Source organism: Vanessa tameamea, chromosome 25 (assembly GCF_037043105.1).
Source record: "Vanessa tameamea isolate UH-Manoa-2023 chromosome 25, ilVanTame1 primary haplotype, whole genome shotgun sequence".
Taxonomy (NCBI): domain Eukaryota; kingdom Metazoa; phylum Arthropoda; class Insecta; order Lepidoptera; family Nymphalidae; genus Vanessa; species Vanessa tameamea.
The window spans coordinates 685940-713345 of record NC_087333.1 but is presented as its reverse complement, the minus strand read 5'-3'; the positions used below and the strand labels follow the sequence as shown (position 1 = coordinate 713345).

The 27406-nt window shown below is 32.6% G+C and overlaps 2 protein-coding genes across 3 annotated transcripts in view; one reads left to right on the top strand and one right to left on the bottom strand.

Annotated features, from left to right (window-relative positions):
• The window catches only part of LOC113399535 (cytochrome c oxidase subunit 4 isoform 1, mitochondrial), a 181350-nt gene that overhangs the window by 32648 nt on the left and 121296 nt on the right, over positions 1–27406 (top strand). The gene's annotated exons all lie outside the window — the stretch shown is intronic.
• Positions 1–27406, bottom strand: part of LOC113399529 (uncharacterized) — a 136742-nt gene that overhangs the window by 92116 nt on the left and 17220 nt on the right. For both annotated transcript variants that reach the window (XM_064218921.1, XM_064218922.1), the window contains exon 2: positions 4868–5063. In XM_064218921.1, coding sequence (XP_064074991.1) covers positions 4868–5056 — 189 coding nt within the window. In that variant the 5' untranslated portion in view covers positions 5057–5063. The remainder of the gene's footprint in view (positions 1–4867; positions 5064–27406) is intronic.

Sequence of the window (27406 nt, the reverse complement as noted above, 5' to 3'; positions counted from 1 at the left end):
TCGAAATGGCGAATTTTTGGCACGATCAAAGAGACACAATGTCTTCAACGGATGTAGTGTGACAATTATGACTCAGTGAAATATATCTGTGAATAAGTACTACCTGAATGCATTTAGATTTTTTGGATTTTGTGAAGAAAAGGCGAGATGATCCATTAAATATGCACCTGATTATAATGTTGTGCTCAGCATTAAAAGGCGAAACTCTGCTTTACGTAAATATTCTGCAGGGTAGCAGCGTGAAACCACCACTTTAAAAGTAGTCCATTGCCTTGCACGGGACGTTACTTGTCTAAATTGGTAATTTTAGACGCGATTAAGATATTCGTGTGCCAAATGTATCGAATAGATTTCTCAAAAAATAACCCAAATGGTGACAGGGAATCAAAAATTTCGATTTTCATATTCGTTCGGGAACTCAAATCAATATATAAATCTAATAACATGCCCATATTAATAGATCACGTAAAATTACTTGAAAGGATTTACGATACAAATAATTAACATTAAAACTTAAACTGGTTTCCCGAATTGGGGACTCGAAAGAGAAAATTAATAAGCTTAATAATTTCCTGCCGAAACAAGGGCAACAAAAAATAATCATTTCGCGTTCCAAATATTACCTCGAAATTAATTTTAAAATACGAATAAAATTAAACGCAATTTCACATACACGTAGGAACCATATTCGTATACCACTTCCGGTACGCACGCGGTTCTGTGGTTACAACAGACCGGGTCCCATGTGACAAACGCCTATAAAATGACAGCTGTATGCGACAATATATGTGAACATTTTATGGGAAAGGCGTTGTGTTCGCATGGCTTTGTACATGAGTTGATATTTTTTATACTGAGAAAATTGCGAATAGGTTTAAACTGCGGTCTATGAATTATTATGAAGTAGAATTTTATGCAATAAAGAATCAATACTCATAACCTTAGTCTCAACAGCTCAACAGTATGTAGGCAGCTTAGCGAAGTTAAAGTCATCTGTTGGGCTAATGTCGTCTTAACTCGGGACAAAAGTTTGCACTTAAATTTAATTGAAATACGAATTTAAGTATTTCTCTTTTACATATATCAATATATGAATGAATTATATTAGTTTTTTTTTATTTTAATAGAACTGTAGCAATAGTAGTGTAGTAGTAGTAGTAATAAGGGTCAGGATCGATCCTGCGACTTTTAACATCGCTAGCCGGCCCGTAAACCATTGCGCTATTGACGCTTATTAAACAAACAAATGTATGTAATATGTCAAGTATATTACAGGGCGGCTTCATAGCTTCTATATCATGTAACGGTAATAGTTAAAAACTTAATAAGAGTCAAACTAATTCAAGTAAATCACGTAACGGAATATTTTCGATCATTAATACATTTGTTAAAGTATAAGATAAACCCATACAAAAGGCTGCCGATGACGAAACACACTGTTGATAAATTACACAGCAGAATTGACGGTGACATATATTACGTTTAGTTACAAAAGTAATTTGCACAGATGACCATTGAAAATGACGGCGTAATACTCTTTTCATTAAAAATGGGTCAATTGCTAGTGAAAAATACGATGCCAAGACTTGCAGGAAATGATCGAATGTTTCCAATTAGAAACTTGGCAACATTAATGAAAAAATGAAGCTTGTGGCAATTCCGAATACTGTCGATGGTTTTTTTGGCAATTTTCAACCGAGGAGAATTTTATACGAATACATTAAGTAAGAAAATAGATGGAGTATTTAAAATTGAAAGAAAAGCATCTTGATTAGATAATGTTGATACAAAACATAACAAATTACAGCGAAATGGTCGTAGACTTAGCTTTTAGCTGATTTTTAACCTACTCGTACACAACTGCAAACGCAACGTTTGTGTTTATTCAAAACATCTAGTGAATTTGATATTTAATCGTATATAGTCTAACATTAAATAATTCTTTATTTTAAGCTTTACAAAAAAAAATCCTTATTTTAAATGATTAGTTTACACAAACCGATAAATTTGTTCTTAACAAACCTCAAATACAAATATATATATATATTAAAAACAATAAATCTAATATACGAACAAGAACTCACAAATTGATACAAAATCTTAGAAATGTCTAATCCGGAATTAATGCTCAAATTAATTAATGCTTATATTACACATTAAGGGCCGATTTTTCAATCTATAAACATTTAAATAGTAATTATTTGACAGATAACAAAACGGAAATTTTCAATCATCTGATAGGCACTATTTGGTCAAAAACACCCCTAATAAATCAATCCGCATCTTTGACGACCAGTTAAACGTCAATAATAATAGAACTAGAATCATTGCCGTATAGCTTGAGGTTTTTTTTTCGAAAATAATATCGTTTTTGATACTATTGACGACCAGGCCATCTCCTGCAAGTGCAAGTTAATTCGCTAGTTATTTATTCGTTCGGTCATTCGATGATTCAATAATCAGCCCTAAATGTCTTAAATTATATTTTTTGTCTACAGATTACAAACAAAATAATACATTTCTACGAAACCAAAACACATTTACTAAAGTAATCGCGTCGTCGTCTGAAATCATGAGCAAAATCAGTTTTCCTAATCCGAGTAGGTAAATACTTAAAGGTCATTGGTCGACTATTGCTTCGTGGGCTGGCATCGACCATTCGGATTACCATCCATTTCAGATTTGAGTCAAATTTATGGAGTGTAGAGATAAGAAGAATATTTTTGTATAAAAAGTAACCCTCACAACGTATGATATTTAGATGGTGCTGCTAGAGCTATTGGAATTTAAAGGTCAATACTTGAAACAGTAAAACGGATTTAGTAAATACACGACGATTTAGAAGCGCCATTCTATTAATTTTGTCATACATTTCGTCGGTAGAAATATTTTCGGATTAAGTCCCGACTGATATACTTTTTCGTATCTGACTCTCTCTGAACCAGCTTTTTTAACTGGATATAAGACGTGTCATTGAAATTTACAATTACTCAGCGGTGAGTTTTCTGCATTAAAACACACACTATAAGTTAATACAGAAACAAGGGATTTATCAGCATAGATATAACGGTGGCTCAATTATGTAAGAAGTAGGTCTATAGTTCGTACAGTGCCTACAAACAGATTTAAAATTCCGTTTATAAAAATAAAAATAAACTGTTTAAGCTGTAATAGTTACCCCTTACCCAACAATTTGCGTTATACAAACCATCAACCTGCAATATATTTATCTGATTCCACTTACAATAATATAAACACAAATAACGTTAAATCAATGCATGATTCATTATTGAACGTAACAGCGCACTGGTCGATCAACCAAACAAATTCATTCCCGAGGGGCCACGGCGGCAGTCGTGTCAACGAGGAAAAATTGTCTCGGGTTAAAATGTCAACCGTCTTAAACAATTCGTCTTATGGAACCGGATCGATCCGGTTGCGAAACGTTCCGCGAGCTACGTAGAAACCGACAATTAGTATTGTAAATACATATACAATAGGTATGCGGACTGGCAAATGAGCTAACTGGTGGAAATCGGTCACCGCCGCCCAAAATACATTATAACCGAAAAAAATATTAACAATTCCTTGCCAATGCGCCATCAACTTTGGAAATATAAGTTATAGTTATAAAATAAATTGTTCCTTATCCCTTGTAATTACACTGGCTACCTCATCCTTTAAACTGCACAAGTGCACATTGCGATGTAGTGCTGATTAGCGGTAGAACAAATAATAAGAGAGATTTGCTTCTTAAAAGTTTAGTATCATATATGGTTTATGCAAATTAGCTTTTCCGAGCTGGATTGTGTAAAACATCCGAATACACGAACTATCGTATTTATATAATTAGTATTAGTAAACATAAAATGAATCTCATTTGTTTGCACCGTCGTATTTGCGATATTTAGAAATATATTAACATAAATTTGATTAGAATTTTTTCTGCCATATCAATTTATGTTCATATTCTCTCAATACAAGTACATACATACTTATACCTTGAATTCCAATTTGTAAGTTCAATATTTATTCTGCTATGGGTCACCTGATGGTAAGTGCTCACCAATGCTAATAGAAACTGGTACTGAAAGAAATATTGATCATTCCTCCTATCATCAATGTACCGCCTACTTTGGAAACTATGACGATATGTCCCGGAAAACAATCATACTGAGTACTGCTGTTCAGCAGTAAAATTCATAATATATATACGAGTGGATGGTATATTCAGAAGGACATATATATTGAAACTTTATTTAATGAAGATTTACTTTATTTGACATAACATCAACATCTCATAATTCAATAATGTCAAGCAATCGTTTTATCCTATATTTTTGAGTTTTAAAACACTTTTTTTATAAATAAAGGGATGTTTAAAGATCGATTTGTCAAAAATAGTAGCGAACATGTTGATTTAAAACTAAACATTTCGTATTACCGCGACGGCTAATAGTATCGCGAGTAAGAATCAAATTCTGAAAAGTAAAGTCAAAACAAAATACGAAACTGTTGTATGTGTGAAATATAAACGTGTCTTGTTTCGTTCAAGCCTGGTTCATAGCTTCCAGCTAAATAATATTTTGATTACGTTAAATACTTCGAAATTTGACACGAGGGTCTTTCGTGTCAAACCAACCAGTTACATTGGTTGTTTTTACTTGAAAGTCTATTTTATTTTAAGTTTATATCTTATAGGCGCCTGCCTAAAGCAATCGCTTCACCAATGGAAGATAAAAGATCATCTCCGTTTACAGAAAATCGTAACCAATGAGTTTCCAACCAGAAAATGGTTGACCAAGATATTATGGCATAGGGCTTGGAATACATGATATATGTAAATAAGTATGTTGGTCATACGAACCTGTGGATCAGGCTTCGCTCTAATAGTATACTGATCGCTGAAGCCAGCACCGCCGCAGACGAAGCACACCCTCTCCTCCGCGGGCTGGTCGCGGGTCGCGGGCGAGGCTGGCGACTTGACAGCGGCGCCGGCACCCGCCCCCGCGCCAGCGTTCAGTGAGCTCTTTATGTACGCCTTCGCCTTTTCCATTGCGAAACTGTAACAAAACGAATATATTGATTGATCCGTCAAACTACCTATTGATAAGTCATGCCGTATTCGTTCTCGTTATGTTTTATGCATCGATCTCGTTGTTATGGCTGATTTTATTTGCTTTTGATTTAGGATCACGGCTGTCTGTCTGGTACGTTTTTTAAACTTTTTATTGCTTTTATTTCGATATAACCAGCAATGCTCTCGGACGTTAGTTGTCATATTTTTATTGTTCTGAATACAAAAGGTTTTTTTCCAATATAATAATACTAATATTATAAGTGAAAGTTTGTATGGATGGATGTTTGTTACTCAATCGATGCAGCGGTCGGAATTTAGTACAAAATATAAAACATTCAGTGCTAACAGGATATCGTATTATATAATCGAACTTTGAAACCCCATTTCCATCCCTTCCGGTCACGCTCTGAAATCATATTTTAATGGTCACCGTGAAGTTACAAAAAAAATTAAGTTTTAAATAAATATTGTGATGAGTCAGTTTTATTTAAATAATCCGTCATTTAACGCTGGATGGACAGGATGATCCTGATATATAACCATTAGGATGATGCGTTAAATTTTGTAATTTGTGTAGATCATCTTACGATGTATTAAATCATCTACTTTATAGGTCTTTGTACGCTAAGCTCAATTCATGGGAACACAAACAAGTGAATATAATCACATTAAGATATTTTATAACGGTTATCCATTTTATTTTCCCTTTTCGAAGCACACGGCTGCAAAGTTCCTAGGAACGCGTCACCCCAACCATATTTTAAGATATGTTCTAAAAATACGATAAAAAATAATACTAAAATTAGAAGTATCCTTCAGTTGTAGTGACATCATTTTATGAATAAGTTTTAAAGATAAAGATTAACAGCCCGTGTAAGTAGGTAACAGCCCGGAAATATCATGGATGTCACATCCATCTAAGGCACTCTGGTCTCGTAAAGAGTTGATATGTTACCGCCTAGATAATTTATAAACACAAATAAAGCACTTGAATAGGTACTCAATGTTAGTAACCTAGGTTTGAACCCGAAATCTTCGGACAAAGTTGAGGTGTTCTAACCACTGGGCCATATCGGTTCCCGTCGCGCCATTAAACAGTCGACAGTTTCTTACAATTTGCATTATGGAACCTATCAGAATGTGCCCAACCCCCCGACATAACGACCCGTATTATTCAGCTACACATACATTATAGATGTCTTATCCTCGCCCTAAACAGTTGTTATCTTGTACACATCTGGCAATTAATGCAACAGATACAGTATCAAGATTGTGGCGGGATGGGTGCGGCTCGCTAAATGACCTGATCGAGCGGCCAGATTATCAGAACCATCGGTTCTTCCAAACCGAGCTTACAAACTACGCCACAAGTAACACGTTACAATTTATTAGCGTTAATACCAACGTTTGGCCAGCCTTGCGATTTATTGACGATAATTATCACTATAAACTACGCTTATTGCTGTATTTGTTGTCAATATTTGACGATATTCGCTGATATTTCCAAGGCAATGCCTATGAAGAAATGTTGAGGTTTATCACCGGCTGTTCTAGTCAGGTCTGCGGTTATTCTTGAGGTTGATGGTTGGTAATCATATTAATAATTAAGATTTTTAAATAGTTGTTCGATAGTTATAATTGGAAATAATATTTTATTCCAATTATTTTGGTAGAACATTATAAAATTCATTCTGAATTTAATCAAATAGTGATCTTCTATTATAAATAATGATTAACAATTATCTTCGATCCGTGATCAGTCAAAATACTTGTTTTATAAAATGATACATCAACTGATACTATTAATAATAATAACCTATAATTATTACTACCGAGTTGATGTCAAATTGATCACTATATATGGCGAAAATGGCTTCTTAATAATGTTTTCGATTACAATAATGATGATAATATATTCAACTCTTAACTTAACAAAGAGCTATCAATTACACTAATAATCTTGTTAATATCTAAAAACATGACATATATATATATATATATATGTCATACTATCTATGAACACTTTTTTGCGTCAATCACATGAACTACTACTACTAATACGGACGTATCGATATGAGACGACGCGGAATTGACCGTTAATGGTTTTTTTTTTTTAAATGCGTTTGTCCCCCTTTTTTCTTATATATATATATATATATATATATATCACTTTACTTTTATATATGATATAAAAGTGAATAGTTTGTTAGGTTAAAAGGTCATTCCTACGAGTTAAATTTGACGAAATATTTTTACATTAAATAATAAATTTCTCATTTATTGGAAAAGAATATAGTCTATGTATATACATAACGCTACGAGGAAGAAATCACGCAAAGCGTCTAGTTTAATAATTTTAAAAAAAACAAACGTTACCAAGATCATAGAGTACAAAAGACAGCACCCCGTTTTTATAAAACAACCCATATTTGTAGAATATTTTTAATCTATTTAACCTTAATATTATTAATCTAAATTGATTTTTAGCCATTTTATCAAAAATAATCCAAATTTTTAGCGGCTATATACAACATGGAATCGCATTAGTATTAATCCGGGAGTTGTCAGCGGAGGGCAACGACACGATGATCGATGCGCCGATAAGCCCGCGATTATTGATTGACTGATAAACCAACCCGACGCGCGTGTTTGTGTGTGTGTACGTGCACACGGACGTAGTCTCCATTAATCATCAAAACGTATGAATTAAGGGGTTTACGGCGGGGAAAATGTTTTTGATTATTGTGGGATATTGTTTTCGAGAATTATATAAGGTATAAAATTATACCTCATGTTACAACGATAATAATGTATTAGAAGAATTCGTTGAAAGCGAATATATACGGATCCTTCGATAATCCAACGCCGACGGTATGTCGTAAACCAAATTCCAACCAAAACTCACGTAATAACTTCTAAATTTGATTTACTGTTTCAGTTTTCAAATCATAAATATAAAACCAACTAAATTTATAATATCTGTCTCGTATAATTTATTTTCCGATACACAAACTCCCCTCGGATCCTATCAGCGCAGACATCGAAGTATAACTACATGTAGAAATTCGGGGGGGTAGATTAAGTCCCGTGTGCTGTCCGTCGATAAACCGGGCCCTATGAAAGCCTACGCAAATTACATTTGGATATAGCACGACGGACAAATAGACAATACATTCGATATACATATGACACGTACCGCTAATTGCAGCTCTGAAGGGGTTATCGGCTACGTGTACGGAGTTATGAGCTTTGTTGTGTTGCAACAGAGATCAGTTTACTGTGTAGTCAAAATGTCGACATGGATGTAAGCTTTAGCGATATCTAGCTTTGTATATAGCGCTTATAGTAGATTATTCCTTTTGTGTCGTATGTAAATAACGCGTATGTAAATCAAACAATATAGCCCTTCGTTTATATAAAATATAAGGCTTATAAAACAACTTTCGAATACATCATCATCAGCAAGGTAAAAATAGGAAGCACTTAGTTGAATGGAGATCTCTATTCATTTGGTAGTTTATATATAAGACACATATTTAATATAACTTAAAAAGTTTATAGGAATTAAAGAGATATAACATGAAGAACATGTCGATTTAAATAATCTATTATAAGTAGAATTAGTGTGACTTTGTTAACGCCATACGTCAAGATGTCAGATGTCTTTTAAATTCATTCGCTTTTCGGGAGGCAGTGCGAAATACGGTCAGGCGTATCATGGTTAAGGTGTCTTTGTTGTTATTAATTAATTATTATTTTATATTCATGTAAAAAATATTAAAAGTAAATTTGTTTTGTTAGTACTATATATATAAGCGAAACACGAGATATCCTAATCTATAGATCCGATTGGCTTGAAATTTTGCAAGGATTTTTTGGAAAAGACAACTATATGAAATAGTGACGAATACTTAGTATTTAAATAAAGCTAACGGGCTAAATGATAAAAAACAGCCAGTTAAAGGCACTGTTGATAAGATGATTCGGAGCTTATTCCACCACGCTGCTTATATGCGGGTTTCTGGTTACACATGCGTCAGAATTTCATTCAACAAATGCATGGTTGCTCACGACTTTTCCCTTTACGTTAAATACGATGTTCATTATATACATATATTAAGCACAAAACTCATTGGTGCTTACAGCGGCCTAAGCTCGCAATTTGCGGTTAAGATTCACTGAATAATGTACCGTGTACAAACTGTGATATTAAAAACGTCGCAAATATATTTTATTTACACTAATACCTTAGAAAACAATAGAATAAGACATACATATTTCCGACACTGAGCATGTAACTGATACTAAGATCATAAATATACATTTATTTTGTATTTTTCTTAATTTGGCTTGACCAACTTTATTTGGCGCCCAAAGTGGGTCCTGAATATTTTTTTTCTAGATTTTTATTAAATTTGATGCTCGTATTCATTATTATTTAAAAATAAACGCAATTATATGATTAATTAGTCAAATTAGATTTAATTAAAATGAGTTTTTAATACATCATATTATACTTTTATAATATAGGTACTACACGACTATTAATTCGAAACGTGAAAATTCTCCAATGCGTTTCAATGTATATTGAAATAAACAGAAGTTATGATAAATTGTACCTTTACTTTGAATTCGCTATAATTTCACATTCATGTTCGCGAGAAAATATTAACTCACAAATTAACAGCAGATATTATGGCATGTGGAATAAAAACTATGTATATTCAATTTAGTTCATGTCCTTTAAAGTATTTGCGACTCTAAATATGTTCTAACGATACACGAATGTAATATGCGATAATCATACACAACCAACTCAAACATTAACAATGTTATGATAACGATAAATGTGAAATAGTTCGAAGCGTTAGTAGCTATGAATGAAATCGTTGATGCGCATGCGCAGAGGCGCGGAGGCGGCGGATGAGAGCGAAACCGGTCCGAACTGGATCGACCGACATTACGCAACTAGAAATGGCAACATTGTTGAGTACTCAAACTCGTTAAATTGATTGCTGTAGTAGGGACAGCAGCGACACTTTAACACAATAAAACGTTTTTGTTATAATGGCGTTCAATTGTTTGCCAGAGCTTTTAGTGTTAGAACATTATTTTTTGCAATAATTGTTAATAATTTAACGCGAGTGTTTCTACAAAATTAGGTCATTAAAATAAATACCTAAATCGTTTCAATATAGATTATTTTATAGTGAAAAATAAAAACGAAAAGTGTACGTTTACGCTAAACATTATCATACAATATATAATGTAATTAAACTTATAATAAAGCCACAGCGACGTGACCGGTTCTTCTATAGTAAATATTTTTAATTTGTGACAGCTGATATCGAAATAGGCATGTGTTTGTATTACCTAGTGTTTAATTTTATAGCAGCTAGTATTAAAATTTATATAAATATTTTGAAAAAAAAAATATCACTAACTGCATCTCTGTTATAAATTACATAAATAATATTTATTACATATTATTTCGTTGTCGGTTTTCTACAATAATATTAAAATAAAAACCTCGTAGACTAAACAAGCTGTTTCGTCGTTATATTAAATACGTATAGTTTTTTCTGCTGACGGTATTCAACTACGTTGAAACTTAAAGCGCATTGTGTTAATGTTGTCGCGCCTTAAACTCACAAGCAATTAAATGTCATACCTGTTAAGAATTCACAATTAATTAAGTAAAAAAAAAAAACACGCGGACAATTTGAAACTTACAGAAAAGTTATACTATTATGAATTCTGAACCTAGATAAAAAAGTCAGCTTACATCCGTTACAGTATATTTGCTTTCCAACATACCTACACTCGCTGCTTCCTGCGACGTCACCCACATAAAGTTCCAGTTTCAAATAATGTAATATTCGCCCATTGGTCGACCAGTAATTAGGGAAAATTTAAGATAAAATTATGATTTTGTATTTTTGTTGATCAGACTGAAGCTCGTCTATAACTAGCAATCCTAATAATAATAATAAAAACCGGTTTACAAAGACGAAAAAATACTGAGCTTTTTGATCTTTGCCTTATGATTTTTATATAGAGACGCTTTATAAAATGATCAAAGGTTTCTTTGAAATAATTTTATCATGAATAAGAAACATTCATGATATAATTATATTATTAATATTATCCTTTATGTAATGATATAATTTATGTTTAATTCAATATCAATAAATAAAAACATCAAAATATAATTTTCTTAAGTTAAGATTCTATTATAAATGATAACTATACAGAAATTTCAATTAAGTATTTCTTAAAATATAGACAGTGTTATACACGTTAAGTACATATATATTATATGTACCCTTCGAAACATACTACGTTATAATGTTTTCTTTAATTTGCTTACTTCAGGAAATTAGACTAGTAAATAGAGAATTTGACTGACTGGCATTGTGAGATCCATTAACCTCTGAAATGAAAATGCAGAGGATCATCATCATCATCGGCCAAGTACGGGATCTAAATTTTTTTCTTACGTCTTAACAGTTAATCCCATGCAAAAGTCGGTGAAGTCACGTCCCTTGTGTCTAATTACACTGGCCAATATAAATAAAATGATGTTATTTTATTATGTAGTAAATAAATTAATGACCGGCCTGAACAGAGCCCAGCAATCAGCATCGATAAATTTATTACATAACTACGTATTAAAAAAACATTTATTAACAAGTAAATATAAATATTTACTGCATCAATTATCTGATACAAACCGATAAAATGACGAAATAATAAACAACGAACGTTCCAAATGAAAAATTCAATAAAACGGAACGAAAACAAATAAATTTAACGGAGTCATTTTAATCAGCGCCGAGATTTCAGTTGATTTTATTAACGAAAAACATTTCGAAAATGAATCGGGAACGGACGAGCGAACGTAAATCGTTTATTTTCCGAGTTGAATTATAATAGGCATCAATATTGGGGTGTCGCGGAAATATAAAAACGTCGAGTTAACAAAAAAGTGCGCCGATAGAGGTGAGGGGAGGGGGTTTGTTTGGTTATCGGTTACTATACAGACATATATCAAATCAAATCAAATCAAATCAAAAATCTTTATTCAATATAGAAGTGTTTACACTTGCTTATTGATTGTCAAAAATCTACCACCGGTTCGGAATTTAGCACCTCGGACCTGAGAAGAACCGGCGAAAGAAACTCAGCGGGATTTTTTTTTTTTTTCCATTTTGCATGTACAATAATAATTATATTTTAGTTATTTGAAACAGCCTGGAGGCGATCATTTCATTCCCAAGGTGTGCAGTCAACTAAAAAGTCATTAGTGTTGTAATATCCTTTAGCACACAAACGCTCTTTAACGATTCTTTTGAATTTTATAATTGAATAATTTTGAACGTTTTCTGGGATCCTGTTGTAAAAACGTATACATTGCCCCAAAAAAGAGTTACTAACCCTGTGTAATCGGGTACTTGGAGAACAAGTTTATTCTTGTTCCTAGTGTTAATAGAATGTACGTCACAATTTCTGGGAAAATCGTTTATGTTTTTGCGTACATACATAACATTATCAAAAACAAATTGAGAAGCGACAGTCATTATTTTAATTTCTTTAAATTTATCTCTTAACGAATCTTTTGGGCCCAGGTTATAAATTGCACGAATAGCCCTCTTCTGCAGTACAAAAATAGTATTAATGTCAGCTGCATTACCCCAGAGTAGGATGCCATACGACATTATACTGTGGAAATAACTGAAGTACACAAGGCGAGCCGTATCCACATCAGTCAAAAGTCTAATTTTTTTTACCGCATAGGCTGCAGAGCTGAGTCTATTCGCCAACTTATTTATATGGGGGCCCCATTGGAGCTTAGAGTCTATTGTCATACCAAGGAACTCTGTTGATTCTAAAACATCTAATGCTTCCCCGTTTAAGCGTACACTCGTTTTGACACATCTTACATTGGGAGTAGTGAATTTAATACATTTAGTCTTTTTACTATTTAACATTAAATTATTAACACTAAACCAATTTACTATTTCAGAGAGAGTATTGTTCACGTATAGACGTAGTATTGTACGTATAGACGAGCCGTGTGTTTCATTTACATCATCAATCTATAATATATTTATAATTCGGACAAGGTTTAAGTATATAATATTATCACATAAGTATCTTCGCAGTTTCATCTGATTTAAATACACACTATTGATGACTATATGATTTTCTTAATATATAAGACAATATAAACACACAATACAAAGAAAATGAGATGATTTTAACTAAATATATACAGTTGTCGCCCACGGCTTCGCTCGCGTTTTAGGAATTTGGCATAAAAAGGGGCCTATGTTCAGTTCAGTGTGGTTTGCCTGAGAAAGTGCAACAGACAGATAGAGTTACTTTCGCATTTATAATATTAGCATAGATTTATGGAGAAATAGTGCAAATAAGCCTACAAATTATTAATATTCATCTCATTAACCAGTTAGTTTCTCGTGTACGGTTGAGGCTCCAAGTAAAGTTAGCATCTATCCCACCTCAATGAACAGGCTATCTAACGCAAAAATATTTTACAAAATCTGCCATTTAACGCCTGAGAATAGCTGAAACAATCATAAAAGCTACATAAAATAAATATAAATAAGTATATATGTCAAGTACGAACCGATGTGGTTACTACATTTGCGTGGACGTCGGATATGGAGGTCTGCTGATACAACTTTCGTTTGCAAAGATAAAAGGTCACTATTAATAAATAAACGAGATAAATATAATATTAACAATTTTTACATAAGGTATTTACGTAAATATCATAAGTAATTGATCTTTGGTCTACACTCTTACAGAAGGAACACACAAGGAGATATTATATTTTATACAAGATTATGTCTATATTAATAAAGGAAAATCATTGCGTTTCGGACAAGGTTTTAGTTTTTAATAACATGGCAAACAATATACGCACAATGTACACATCTTAAAATACATTTCATTATATATAATTCAATCAGAAGTGACATTATGTAACAAATCACTTCGTGTCTCGTAATCCGATTCCCAAAATGTTAATTAAAAAGTACTAACATCCTAGTCGAATTGGAAACGGACGAGAAAATTGGCTACATTTCATTATTTTGTAACTGGTACTGAAAATAATTTTACCTATATAAAGGATCGTAGACCTCCAAATGACGAAGGGATAACGAATCTAACCACACGTCAACGATTCCGTCCAACCCCATCCGTACTTGTACATAAAAGAAAAGTGACTGAATTTCGTGTCCCCTACAAATAGACACCAGTATACGTACATGCACGTTTTATCTGACTGTGGCGCACCCAATAAATATAATGTATTTTGTAAAATGTATGTTGACTTTAACACAATACTTGGTCGTAGGGTTGTGTTCGAGACCATCTGGGTAAGTTACACCCAATCATCATATATGGCACTGTCCGGCAGCAATAATTAGTATTGTTGTGTTCCAGTTTGTAGTAAGCCATTTTAATATTTCTTACAGGGCCATTACCTATGGGCGGTGTTGATAACTTACCATCAGGTACCACAAGCCCGCTTACATTCCGCCTACTTAAATTATAAAAAATAATTAACCTTCAAGTAATTAGTTTCAAATAAAAATATTTTAAAATTTGTAGAAGCGACAGCATTATCACTGGCTTCCGCGCAGCTTCCCTTCTTCATACCTCTCCAAAAAATAATTGGATGTATTAAAATTTTAGACCGCGTCTCATTTTAGGTCTCGTCTTTTGGGTTGGATTATTAGGTTTATATTAGTATTAAACTATGCAACGCATAAAGCTTGCTAAAGAGGCCATATAGAACTACTTTTATTAAAATCGTTTTAAAAAACATTAACATATTAAACTACAAGAAAAAATTATTGTAATGTAAATTTTAATAAGGTATATGAACATTCAAACGAACATACTTCGCGCTCGTTATGAAGTGTATTCCTTCCAAAATTACACAGTTAATATAATTTGTGAGACGAAATTAGCTGTTTTTTATTGCCTACTTAACATAACACGTAGACGTGCGCATAAACAACGTATATTTTATTCTTATATTAAACTCAAAACTTGTTTTCATTCTTATTCTATGCGCTCACGCATAATACCGATTGCGGTCAAATTTTGAACACTTATTATTTCATTTACGTGAAAGTTTTTGCCTAAGTACTTATGACATAGAGTACCTTTATAAATTAACTCGTTTTAGCAAAAAAAATATAAATGAACTTAATTGTTTTTTAACTATTAAGTTGATAAAATGTGTCATCTGTTTTTAGGTGAGCACTGTCGCCTGAAATACAGATCTTTATCTAGCTCAGGGACATAAAGTGTATAATTGTAGCTTTATAAATATTGTGTATTGTTCTCATAACTTAATTTATTTTCTTAATACTTCTAATATACTCTTAAGATTCAAGTTAAGATTATTGTATTAGTAGTAAATTGTAGTTTCAAATAAAAAATATTATTATTTACTAGTTGACTGTTAAAAAATGCAAAGCTTGCCAGACACTAACTACAAATGTGTAATATGTAACTTTAATGTGATATTAGATTTTATTATACTTTCTAGTAAATACTTTAACTTGACTTACACAGCGTTAATAATTATTTTGTGACAATGCATATATCTAAACTAAACTATCAATACTCGAGAATAAAGTGAGAAATAATGTGAAAGAAGTGTTATACTTCCCTTTTAACCATTGAAATTGGACGTGAATAACACGGGAAGATATACTAGACTATTATTTGCAGTCAATTGTTTTTGTATATAAAAATTAATATATAATTTGGTTTAACATCAAATTTAAATGAACGAATGTACACAATAAAACATTCTTCTTACTACTTAGGTACTACGGTTTTATTATAATCGCTACTTCCGTAAGCTGAGACTGTTAACCGAGGCGAGTTATTTTAGGAAGTTGAAATAATGTTCGATGCTATTGAAATTATATTATTTTAACATCCCATCATAACATCGTGTTCGTAAAAGTTCTGCGACGTTCTAGGAGAACCGATTTTACGGGAACGTAAACATAATAAATTGCTTTTTACACAACTTAATGGCTATAAAAAGTGAAAGAAATAAATCTTTATTTGATTTATTATACATACATCGAGCTCATGTTAGAGCAATTGTTCTCGGGTTGAAATGAAATATGTATAAATGCTCATGAGAAATATTTTCATTGAAATATAAATTATTTATTATTTTTATACGAAACATTTTTTAAATAATTACTTTAAAGTAGACGTCGCAGTATTGATGCAAAAAAATGTAACGGTTACTTAAGGTGATCCTGATGAGGAACAGCCAGTTAGAATTAGGGCCGGCATCCCTATCGGCATAGCTATGGAGCTATAGTCATGACATATTCTACCGCCAAACAGCAATACTTTAGTACAGAATGTAATACTATAAGAACACTTTTATTAATGTACATTTCACATGTAAAGGTATCATATAACAAATTAATTATGAATAACTTTACACAAATTAGCATACTTACCATAAACTGTTTTTTTTTTAATAATAACTAAATCATAATCAAAGATTAGTTTACATATATAAATAAACTCAAGGAAGCATTTAATTAAAGTATATGTAAAAAAAAAAAACATTTAACTGTCAAAATTATATCATTACACTACGTGCTGCGATAAATGAATTCATTGACCAATCGAATCTAATCTTATCCAAAGGAATTTGAACTTTAGCATATAGAATGTTAAGTTGAAACTGATTCGTCGCTGTTACAGTGCGCCTCAACTAATTTACTATTAAACATAACATACAATCGAAAATAAACTGAAATTCTATTAATATAGAGTTTATATTTGTTTGAATCATCTAATTAATTATATCGAAAGTTATTTCAAGTCTTACTGGTTTCGAGATAGGGTTAAGATTTGTTTGTTATATGTTTATCTCGTATGATTTCCGATAGCCCCTGACCTACGACACGGGCAGATGCCGGAGCGTAGAGCACCTCGATCTCGTGTCGTCAACATTGGGAACGGGGTGACGTTACTTCGTTACTTTATTAGTTCAGTCAGTAGCACAATGAAGACATACTTATCTCTCACTCTAACCGAATATGAATATAAATACACATAACATATTCAAGTCGGCTGTTGGTGTCGGTGTTGGTGTTGGTGTGTGTGGGTTTCTAACTTGATATGTCCAGCGATTTCGAACCGATTACACTTATTACGAGAACATGAACCTGACACCTGTCAGTCTAAACTCAAAGCGGATGAAACAATGAAGCACAGCTACTTTTATTGTATATAATGTTTAAACCCTTTCCGGAACGCGATGTTATTTCTGTTATAGTTTTATGCAAAAAAACAAAAACTATCTCTCCTCGTGTATTAATATACTAGGTGACCGTCGCAGCTTCGCACGGGTACAATAAGGGGTCTATACACAAATATTAGTTTGAAAAACTATCCGGCTAAGGGAATTGAAATTCTCGGCTTTACTCTGCTACAGTATGCATATTTTATACATATATAAACCTCCCAGGGTTGGGCAGTTTAAAAGATCTAATTGTACAGACTGCGGCAAGCGACTTAATAGTACGTAGATATTTTTTTAATTCACATATACTATATGTGTGTGTGAGTGTGTGGACAACTACGTAATTATTACGTCACTGACTTTTTCAAATACTCTAATCGGCGCTATCTTATTTGAGACCGACATTTTTAACACCAAATAATTTATTCACTACAATATATTTTTAGCATCAGAAAAATAAATACGAGCCATTAGAGCACCTAACTTTCAATTTAATTTAATATAACAAAATGACGTTACAAATGTAATAGTATAAACTATAAAGAATGTTTTGACTTTTATATCAGCAGAACTTTCCGACGTACTTCGCTTGTCTAAAATCAATAATACATTGTATTGTCCATTATCAATCGTTACAATGTACTCACACAAAACAATAACTAAGGTCACACCGTCAGCTAGTTGGTTAATGGACTTGCCAAATCTTATTATTGCTGCCAATGACATTTCTATTATATAAAATAGCATATTCATTTTAAACGTTCCTTGTATAAATTAACTTACACGCGAAGGCGCGTCCCTCTATGTTAAATTATAACTATCAACGTGCGTTACTTAGAGTGAGAGACGTTTGTTGTGTCAGATTTCTTACTTACTCTACGCACACTAGGACAGAAAAATAATACATAATAAATTTAATAAGTGATAAGATCTATCGTCAAATTTAGCTTTTTACACTTTACAATTCGAACAGATAGTTTTGGAAATATAACGAGATATTTAAACGCGTTACAAAATAGCAACGGATCGGTTAGCGGTTATTAATAACTCATCGGTTTAAAAATAGTTCGAAATAAAATGCTTATTATACGCCTACGAAATCTGACGCGTATGTAACATCTATATCTCGCGGGTAACCTACTCTTGAACAAAACGTTATCAAACTTTGTCCACCACGGTGTTCCAACGCGGTTTAGCGGATTAACATGTGGCTAAATTTCATTCGACACATGCAGGTTTCCTCGCCAATGCAATGCGTCTTTAATTGTTTTTTTTTTTTTTGCAAACATCCGATACGTCTTGCGCGCTACCTATTGTACGTTTTAAAACTTTCACGCGAGCGTCAACTGTACAAAGTTTCAACTGGATCGGAATGTTATAGAAACGTATAGGGAACCAAAAATACATTCGCTTTATATATTTATTGTTTTTTACAACAAACTCATACTTTTTTGTATTTATTAATAACAATTATTGTATTTTTCATACACTGCGTCCGTGCCAGATTTCGAGTTTTACTTTTATTTTGTTACGCGATTAATAAATAAAAAATTAATACGCGATATTAATAGCGAATTAAGCGTTATATTTTAGTGAATAAATTAATCTCATTCATTCGTTTACATTTAATAAATATTATTATTTACAAGATTTTTTAAATTGACGACGACTTTGTGATGCAGCCATTTGTTCCAGCTTCTAGTTTTAATCGCAGTAAGTATTAAATCAAAGTTTTACTTGTATCATAGTTGATATCGGAGAACTTCAGTGACCGGATTGTAATATACATACTCTTATAAATATATTTTTATAGAACACCTTTATTTGTTTTATTACAATTCATAATGCAATGGTTAAACACTTAACAGCACATTTTTATAATTTCAATATATTTCGTTTCATGTATATTGTTGTAAAGATAATTATAATTCAACCTCGCATAACAAATGATATAATATACGCTCGCGGGTTCTATCCCCGTTAGCAACATATTTTAACAGACAATACAGTTTATGTTCTTGTTGGTTCCGTATTTTGTTGACGATAAATATTTTTTTATTTAATTCTGTATAGGAACAATAAATAATTATTTTTGTCAAATAAAATTATTTCCCTTAGGAATAATGTTCAATGCAGCAACGTCCAACGCAGACCGACTACATCCCGGCTGAACGGAAATCAATTTGAGAGGACTCGTCCATTAAAAAGGCGTTTTATTTTCAGTTACTATTTTAAGTTTAATTTTTTTTATAAAATATTTACATATCTTAGTTATTAGCATTTCTTAAATTCACAATGCGCTATACCAATTAAAATTATAGTATATGCAAAACATCCGCTAAGAACGGATTTTACGGAACTCCACCCATAAAGGGGAAAAACGGGGGTTGGAAGTTTGTGTTTTATAAATTTCGCGTGGGTAAAGCCGCAGGAACAGTTAGTTCTATATATCTTATCCTGTTCCCAGGCTACCTCTATATAAAATTTCATTACAATCAGCGTAGTTGCCTCATTTGGTTCATTATTAATTTTCATATATTTAAAACTTAATATTTGTCAAGCCATTTAGCGTTGGCATTCATTTTTAATAAAACTTTAAGAACAATCTTTCATTTGAATTCAATTGAAGATGAAATAAAATAATACGTAAAAAAAATTGTAAAACAGCCATTTATAAAACCAAAACGTTTTTTCACAAATTTAATGGCCGAACGCAATGTACAAACAGACAGACAGTTGGCCTGAACGTAGGCAGATATGGGCATACAGATATACATATGTATATAAATATATACGAATCGTCCGTCCTGGGCATTAAAACAGGAATACATCAACGTCAGAGCGACGGTACGGTACATACACGATTCGTATTGTGTACACAAATAAAAACAATTCATGCACCCGTGCTTTTATTTATTAAAAATATATTCTTGCCCACTTCAGGTTTAAGACAAGGACAGAGAATACACGAGCTAAAGTTTTATAGATATGTTGTAGTCTTCACAGGATGTGAATTGCCAATATCAGAAAACAAGGATAGGAAATAATTATTATCGCTTTATGATAAACTAGTTACCCCCAAGGGATTAACTCGCTTGTGGATAGGGACGGATGAGGTACCTACCCGTGTCCTTCTTCTTAATCAAACTATCTTCATGGGGTGCCATGAGTGATGATTGGGTGAATAGTAAAGTCGTGAAAGAGAAACTCACTTTGGTATATGGAATAATGGGCAGAAATCATTTAAATTACAAGAAATGTTCCTCTACCGCTGATTATAAACTTGAATTAAACACAATACGGATATTCACTGGTGCCCGGGTTTGAATCCACACTCAAAGTAAAGTATTTTATAATTGTAATATAAAAAAAAACAATAACTTCGTTACGTTTAAGATAAATCAGTGGTTACACATACACGACTATAAAACTTTTCCTTAAATATTAAAGGACTGAAGCACTGAACTGAGGATTATACTAAATAAAACTGTACATTAAATTGCTCTAAACGTTTCGGTGGGTGACCTTGAAATGCTCTTTCGTCTGCCCTATTAAATATTGCTTTACAATATACCTATTTGAGTTTGTGTTCAAATTGAATTTAATAATAACCTTTGACCGCCCGCACCGCTAAAACATTTTCAGGTAGGACCGGCGAAGATCGAGTTATTTTTTCTGCGACCCGTCCTCTCGTAGCGGCACCGGAATTCTATACATAATTTAATAAAAATTCTGATGTATATCGAATATTATATAAAGAGATAAAATTGTGGGTGATATTATGACGCAGTATGAATTAGCGCGAATCACGAACGACCGTAGGATAAATTTTAATGAGTCCCGCAGTCATTCTCGTTAGCCATTTAATAAGTTCAAAGTTTATATAAAAATTAACATACAAGAGGATATTTTTGGTAAAAAGTACATTGTATCTTTGACCTCACACTAAAAAGGTCCATTTATATTTTTTGGTAAAACGTAAATCACATTTTGCTATTCGCCAAAACAATTAAAAGTAATTGAACGTGACGTACATAAAATAAAAAATACAGAATGTCTCGTTTGCTTGTTGTATTTTATTTACGATAAAATCTACATTCCGAACTAGAATTCAAAAGCGCTTTTTGCTTAAAGTATTTAAATTTGAACGTTATTCAGCAAGCCGATAGTTTATGTCTGGGGTCAATAGAATACTTTTCATTCCCGGCCAATGAAAGGGTTCCCAGGGGATATTCAAAGTCCACGAGCACAGCAGCTCGTCTTATATAAGAGATTCCGTTTATTTGTGTCCCATGTCAGTACATACGCCGATATTTTCTCAGCGGAATGGTTTCGAGCGAAATTGGTTTTCTTGGTAAACTCCTTGAGAGTTTTACGACGTTTTTAAACGTCATAAGAATTCTTTTTTATTTTATTTCCATCTCGGGCGGTTTGTTTAAACGAACAATTTGTGTCTGAAAAAGGTTAATATGAAAAATATTGGAATATATCGTGAATTATTCGAATTTATACGAGAAAACAAAAGCAGCGTGTGTTTTTGTTACATCGTATCAAGAGAGCTCTTTCTATCTCTCTCTTTCCCTACATATTACAAAAAACGTTTTTTGAAAATACACATATAAAAGAATAAGACTAAAGGTCTATACATTATTTAAGTCTCCTAAATATATATACATATATATAAGACGGTCTTCTCTAAACTAGAGTTACTTATGATATACTATTATTATTTATTGAAAGAGAACAGGAAACTATTCAGGCATTTACCAAAACGGGCAACAGCAACCTGTTAAGCCAGTAGCGATTCTATTCTTATATAAATTTGTACATAAAAATATCTTTCAAGGTAATAGGGATTAACGGCAATCCTAAAATATCCTATTAAAAAAAATACAACAAAACAGTATTATCATTTTTTATATAGTCACGAAATTGTTTACAGTAAGCGCTGCTTAAGTTAAGTCGGACCGACACATCGTTCCGACAATTTTGTCGAATGTATGTACAGGTTTGTAGGACACAACACCTTATATATAATATGCCTTTAAGGCGAGCCTACTATTGATAGAAGTATAGGCATAGCATATAGCTGACAACCGGGCAACGCCAAGGCTGTCGGTCTTTCCCAGTGTGAAACAGCTCTAAGGAATCACGGACGGTAGTACGTACAATTATGAAATAATCCTTAAACACGAGGCGCACATCAAACGCAGAACGGCCAACATGGCGACGATAAAACTTCGTCCATAAAAGCGTATCTCGTAAAATTGTTTATTTTTACAACCCGCCCTATTTCGCGATACTGTATTTTTAGGGTTCCGTTTCTTCAATCAAGTAAAATATAACCCGTAAGGTCAGATGTTGATGCTAGCTTGTGTATCTCAGACTATTTTATAAGTCGACACATTCAAATTGCTATCGACAATAGTTTGACACACTTATCAAACTTGATTGACCATGTCGATTATATTCAAAAATCAGATGTCTTATTTTTATTTCATATTTTTATTATCGTTTTAAATTTTATAAAGACAGAATTGAAATAAATTACATAAATTTCTTAGCGGTATAAATGACGACTTGTATCGTCCTAAACAACAATAGAATCATTTAAGCTCGTCCGTGATGTTAACAATGAGAAATAAAAAATCTAGAAATTGTTGACATTGAATGATATAGGCCTCTCGCAAAACGTTTTTTGGCAAGATAACCTTGTGGTGTGACGAAAACGAAGACAATGGATACGAACTGAGAAAAAGCTGTCACTAGACGAGTTGGCCCGCAAAAAGCGGCCTAATACACCGAGGACGAACTTTTCAAAAGACAAAATAATCTATCTCTGCATTTTGTTCGGGTTTCTTAGTTGCCTAACTATAAAAACCAGCCAATTTCCTTCAGCAAGAACAACATTTGACAAATATTTGTTAGGTAAGTTTAAAGATAAAATAAGACCGAATTTAAACCGAATTTTAGAAAGTGTCGCAACATTCGAATCGTTGTTCGCAAATTCGGAAGAGATATTTCCCAATTTCTAATTACTTCTGGTTATCGTTCGTGCCGCAGAATCAGTTTTAATTAAAATGCGCGAAACAGCCGCGGTTTCCGCTTGTATCGATACAAAATACATAACCACGATTCAATTTTATACGCTGAACCAAATTTCAACTGCCGCAACCAAAACTACGCAGGCCCAATGTGATTGCTTATTGATTTATTTTAGACATTGTTTTAACTGATGCGTATTTTATGCAGCCGTTATAACTTTCATTCGTTATTTAAATTTTATGAAAGAAAAACCTCCATCGTCGTAGCTAATGGCTTCAAATAGCTCGGTTACATTTCAGAGGAGATCTATAAAAAGGAAACATTATTCAGAAAACGATTTCGCAATCATCTTCGCTCGCAAAAAAAATAATTAACGTGGAATATTATTTTCTGTCGCCATGACAGGAAGTCACACATTTGTTTTTGAGTTTTAAATATAAATATGATATATTATGTACTAATAACTGACAACAGATATTGATATGAAAGATTAATGTATTTAGTAACTGCAAAATTTGTCAACGTAACGCTTCTTCATTGAATAAATGACTAAATATTTTTTTTTACAAAACAGCTATTTATAACTGCAATATATAAAAGGCGCTTATAGCAGCACTTAACACCGTTTATGCGATACCATGTGGGCTTCTGATGTACAACCCACTTTCTCCATTATTTTCGCAATCTTCCATGGTGTAAATTGTTCACGCCTACTCCACAGTTTCGAAATCCATTTAAAATGAAACACTATACAATCAGACATCGCACGTTGCGTTTGTATCATTTGAAACTTACAAGCACTTTTATTTTTCTAATATAATTTAGTATTTTTATGGGAATTGAAATATTGACATCATTAATCAAAAATAACATAAACATATCTTCTAATATCAGAAACAAATATGTACTAAAAATATCGAGATTCATTCTCGGCACACAACTACAACAGTTAGTTCATATAACAATACTAAGTTTGTGTGCAAATCTTCTAATTAGCACGTCCGATGGTCGTTTCAGTGCAAATTATGACAGACTGTATAATGAAAATTGTCATGAACAAATGGGCGTGGCTCGGCTGTCGTGACCAATTATTCCTCACGGTCATAAGTTCAATGACGGACGAAATGTTACGATAAATTATCGAAATTAACATCTTTATATAACACAAATATTCTCGACATTTGCCTGACGTATGACATAACCATTATTTATATTTCTTTTTATCGTCAGACACATCCACTGAACAAATATTTTTGCTTCTATTTAACGGGAATATTATCTCCATACGAGATTTTACATGTACAATTTATCACTTGGTAAAACGTGAGTCGCCACGCCCATAGCGCACACGATAAAAAAAGTTTTCCAAGTGACTATTAATTGCGCACAATCGCGATTCGGAGATATAGTAAATTTATTGATAACATAAACAACTGCCATTGTAAGCCCGAGTCGATGAAGCCGATTGCGTTTGCGTTATGTGCCAAGATTAAAATTATGATTAAACTGACCCTAATTTTGATAAAAGGAAGGTAATCGAGGGAACGTACATATGACGAGAGCGTTAGTGATCCATATGCTTGTAACTATTCGTTTACTTGCTACTTCGCGTTCACATGAGGTTATTTAAAAAGGTCAACTACGATTTGAACCTAAATCTAATAAACGCAGAATTAAAAAATTAAAAAAAAAATTAATGAGAGTCCCTTCTTTCAACTGCTGTAGACCTTCTTTTAAATTTTAATTGGTCCCGCCTCTGTTAAAACCTATTCCCATGAAACTACTATAATAATACTTATTAGCGAATCGACAATTACCACGAGATTTAAGTCGGTATTATCCATGAACTATATGGTGTAACTTGGAAAATAAATTACAAATTTTCTAAATTTCATAAAATGATGTCAAGATCATTTAAGAGCAAAATGGCAATGAATATTTAGATAACATCTCTAATACTATTTCGACAAAAACATAATGTCAAACAAACATACGTGTGTCGTATAATACATTTTATTCAAATCAAAAGTAATCTTTCAGCCATTACATAGATAGATTAGGATTGCGCTGCGAAACAAAGGTTTAATCTAACACTTAGAAACCCACATGTGTCGTATAAAATTATACAATATGTTTACTGGAGTAGGCCTCCTCTTCTGTTAGGCTAAGATTTGCCTCAACAGAAGAGGAGGTACTTGATCAGCAGGCTTTATTACCTTCAGGCACAATAAAATTTAGCATCATGGTTCCTATGCGTCGGGCCTCATTGTGTAATGATTAGTTTAGATTTCTCGCAGTTACAGAACTATGTATGTTGTTTTATTTGCTTATCAACAGCCAGACAAATTGCTCTTCTAGTGTTATTTGCAAGAATATTTAGAATGTAAGCAATAACCGTCGATTTAATCTCTCAAATGAGTGTCATACAACACCCAAGGGGCCTCCGAATTTTAAGTACGTAATCGCGTTCATTCGTCATGATTATGAAGTGTCAAACATGGAACATATTAAGTATATAAAAATGACAGTCATCTTCGAACACGAATATGGTGAATGAAACTCAATCTTTCCGAGGGAAATTAATGACGTAAGAAAAAACCCACGAGTCGGTTTAGAATTCGTAGATTGTATAAGTAAATATATATAATGTTTATGTATACACCAATCCGACTATTCGGCATAGAGCACCGAATAACTGGCTTCTTTTATTATATAAATTCTCGATAAAGTGTATATATAGGAGGAATTACATCATTTTATTACAATTATTATTATTAAAATTAAATGAATTTTAGATAAATTATCAATTGTTAAACTTGACTTTACATTCATCATTATCAAATTGGTCAAAAAAATCCATACACGAGACTTTATTTTTGGCATGATGAAATTTTAAGTCTCTTAAACTCTTTAGTTTTTTTTTCAATTATTGTAAGCCTTCACTTTAATTAACATCAACAAAAGTTTATTTTTTTGCACCAAACACGGCTCTGTCTCGTGCAAAACAAAAATCAAGGCACATCTCTAGTAAACATATTCGAGCAAAATACAAGGATATCGCAAGAACGGTTTTTCAAATTCGGGCATTCTTTCAAATCTCTGTGTTTTTATTCGTGATCTCGGTGGTAAAGATGCAGTGTGGTTTAAGAGATCGACACCGTCTCTTCAACAGCAGGCACGTAGCAGTGGGTTATTTCGACGCGGTTACTAATTTTTAGGAAGAATACAAATGCTGAAACCTAATACTATTTAATGCCCCATTTGCAGGTCCAGGTTAATGAGCCACTGCGTTAGATACATTAATGATGCTTAATCTTCTCATTGGAGATCAATTAACCCTAATCACCACATCGGCAAGGTTACGCATGCGTTTAAATCATCAATATCATTAGCAAACATATGCCCTATTTTTCTTTGGATTCTTTATTATTAAAAGGTTACAGTATAAAATCAGAATTGCAACAAATTGAATTCAGTAAGCTTATTATATCGTTTTAGTAAATTAAATAAATGTAATTCAACGAACGGTTCGGAGAGTAAGTTCCAACGAGGAGAATCGGCAAAGAAAACTATTAGATTTATACATTTCAGTAATCCAAGGAATACAAATACCATTTGTTTTAAATAATCAGATGTATGTAAAATATCGCGGAATATTTTCCCCGGAATAAGAAGCAACTACGTCACTCGCCGAAATGTAAAACTCGAACTCAAAAGATCACGTAACCCTATATTCCGATTTAACGTGAAAGGACTATGATTTATTATATTAATAGGTACAAACGTTATAATTATATATTAATACAAATTACGCGTAACATTTATAAATAAATTTATCTTTCACCTCTTTAATACTTAGATAAGATAAGACAATAACAAAATTGACATACAAGTTATAATATACATATAGAATATATATGTACCTAACAGTTAGCACTGAGATACTTCATCAT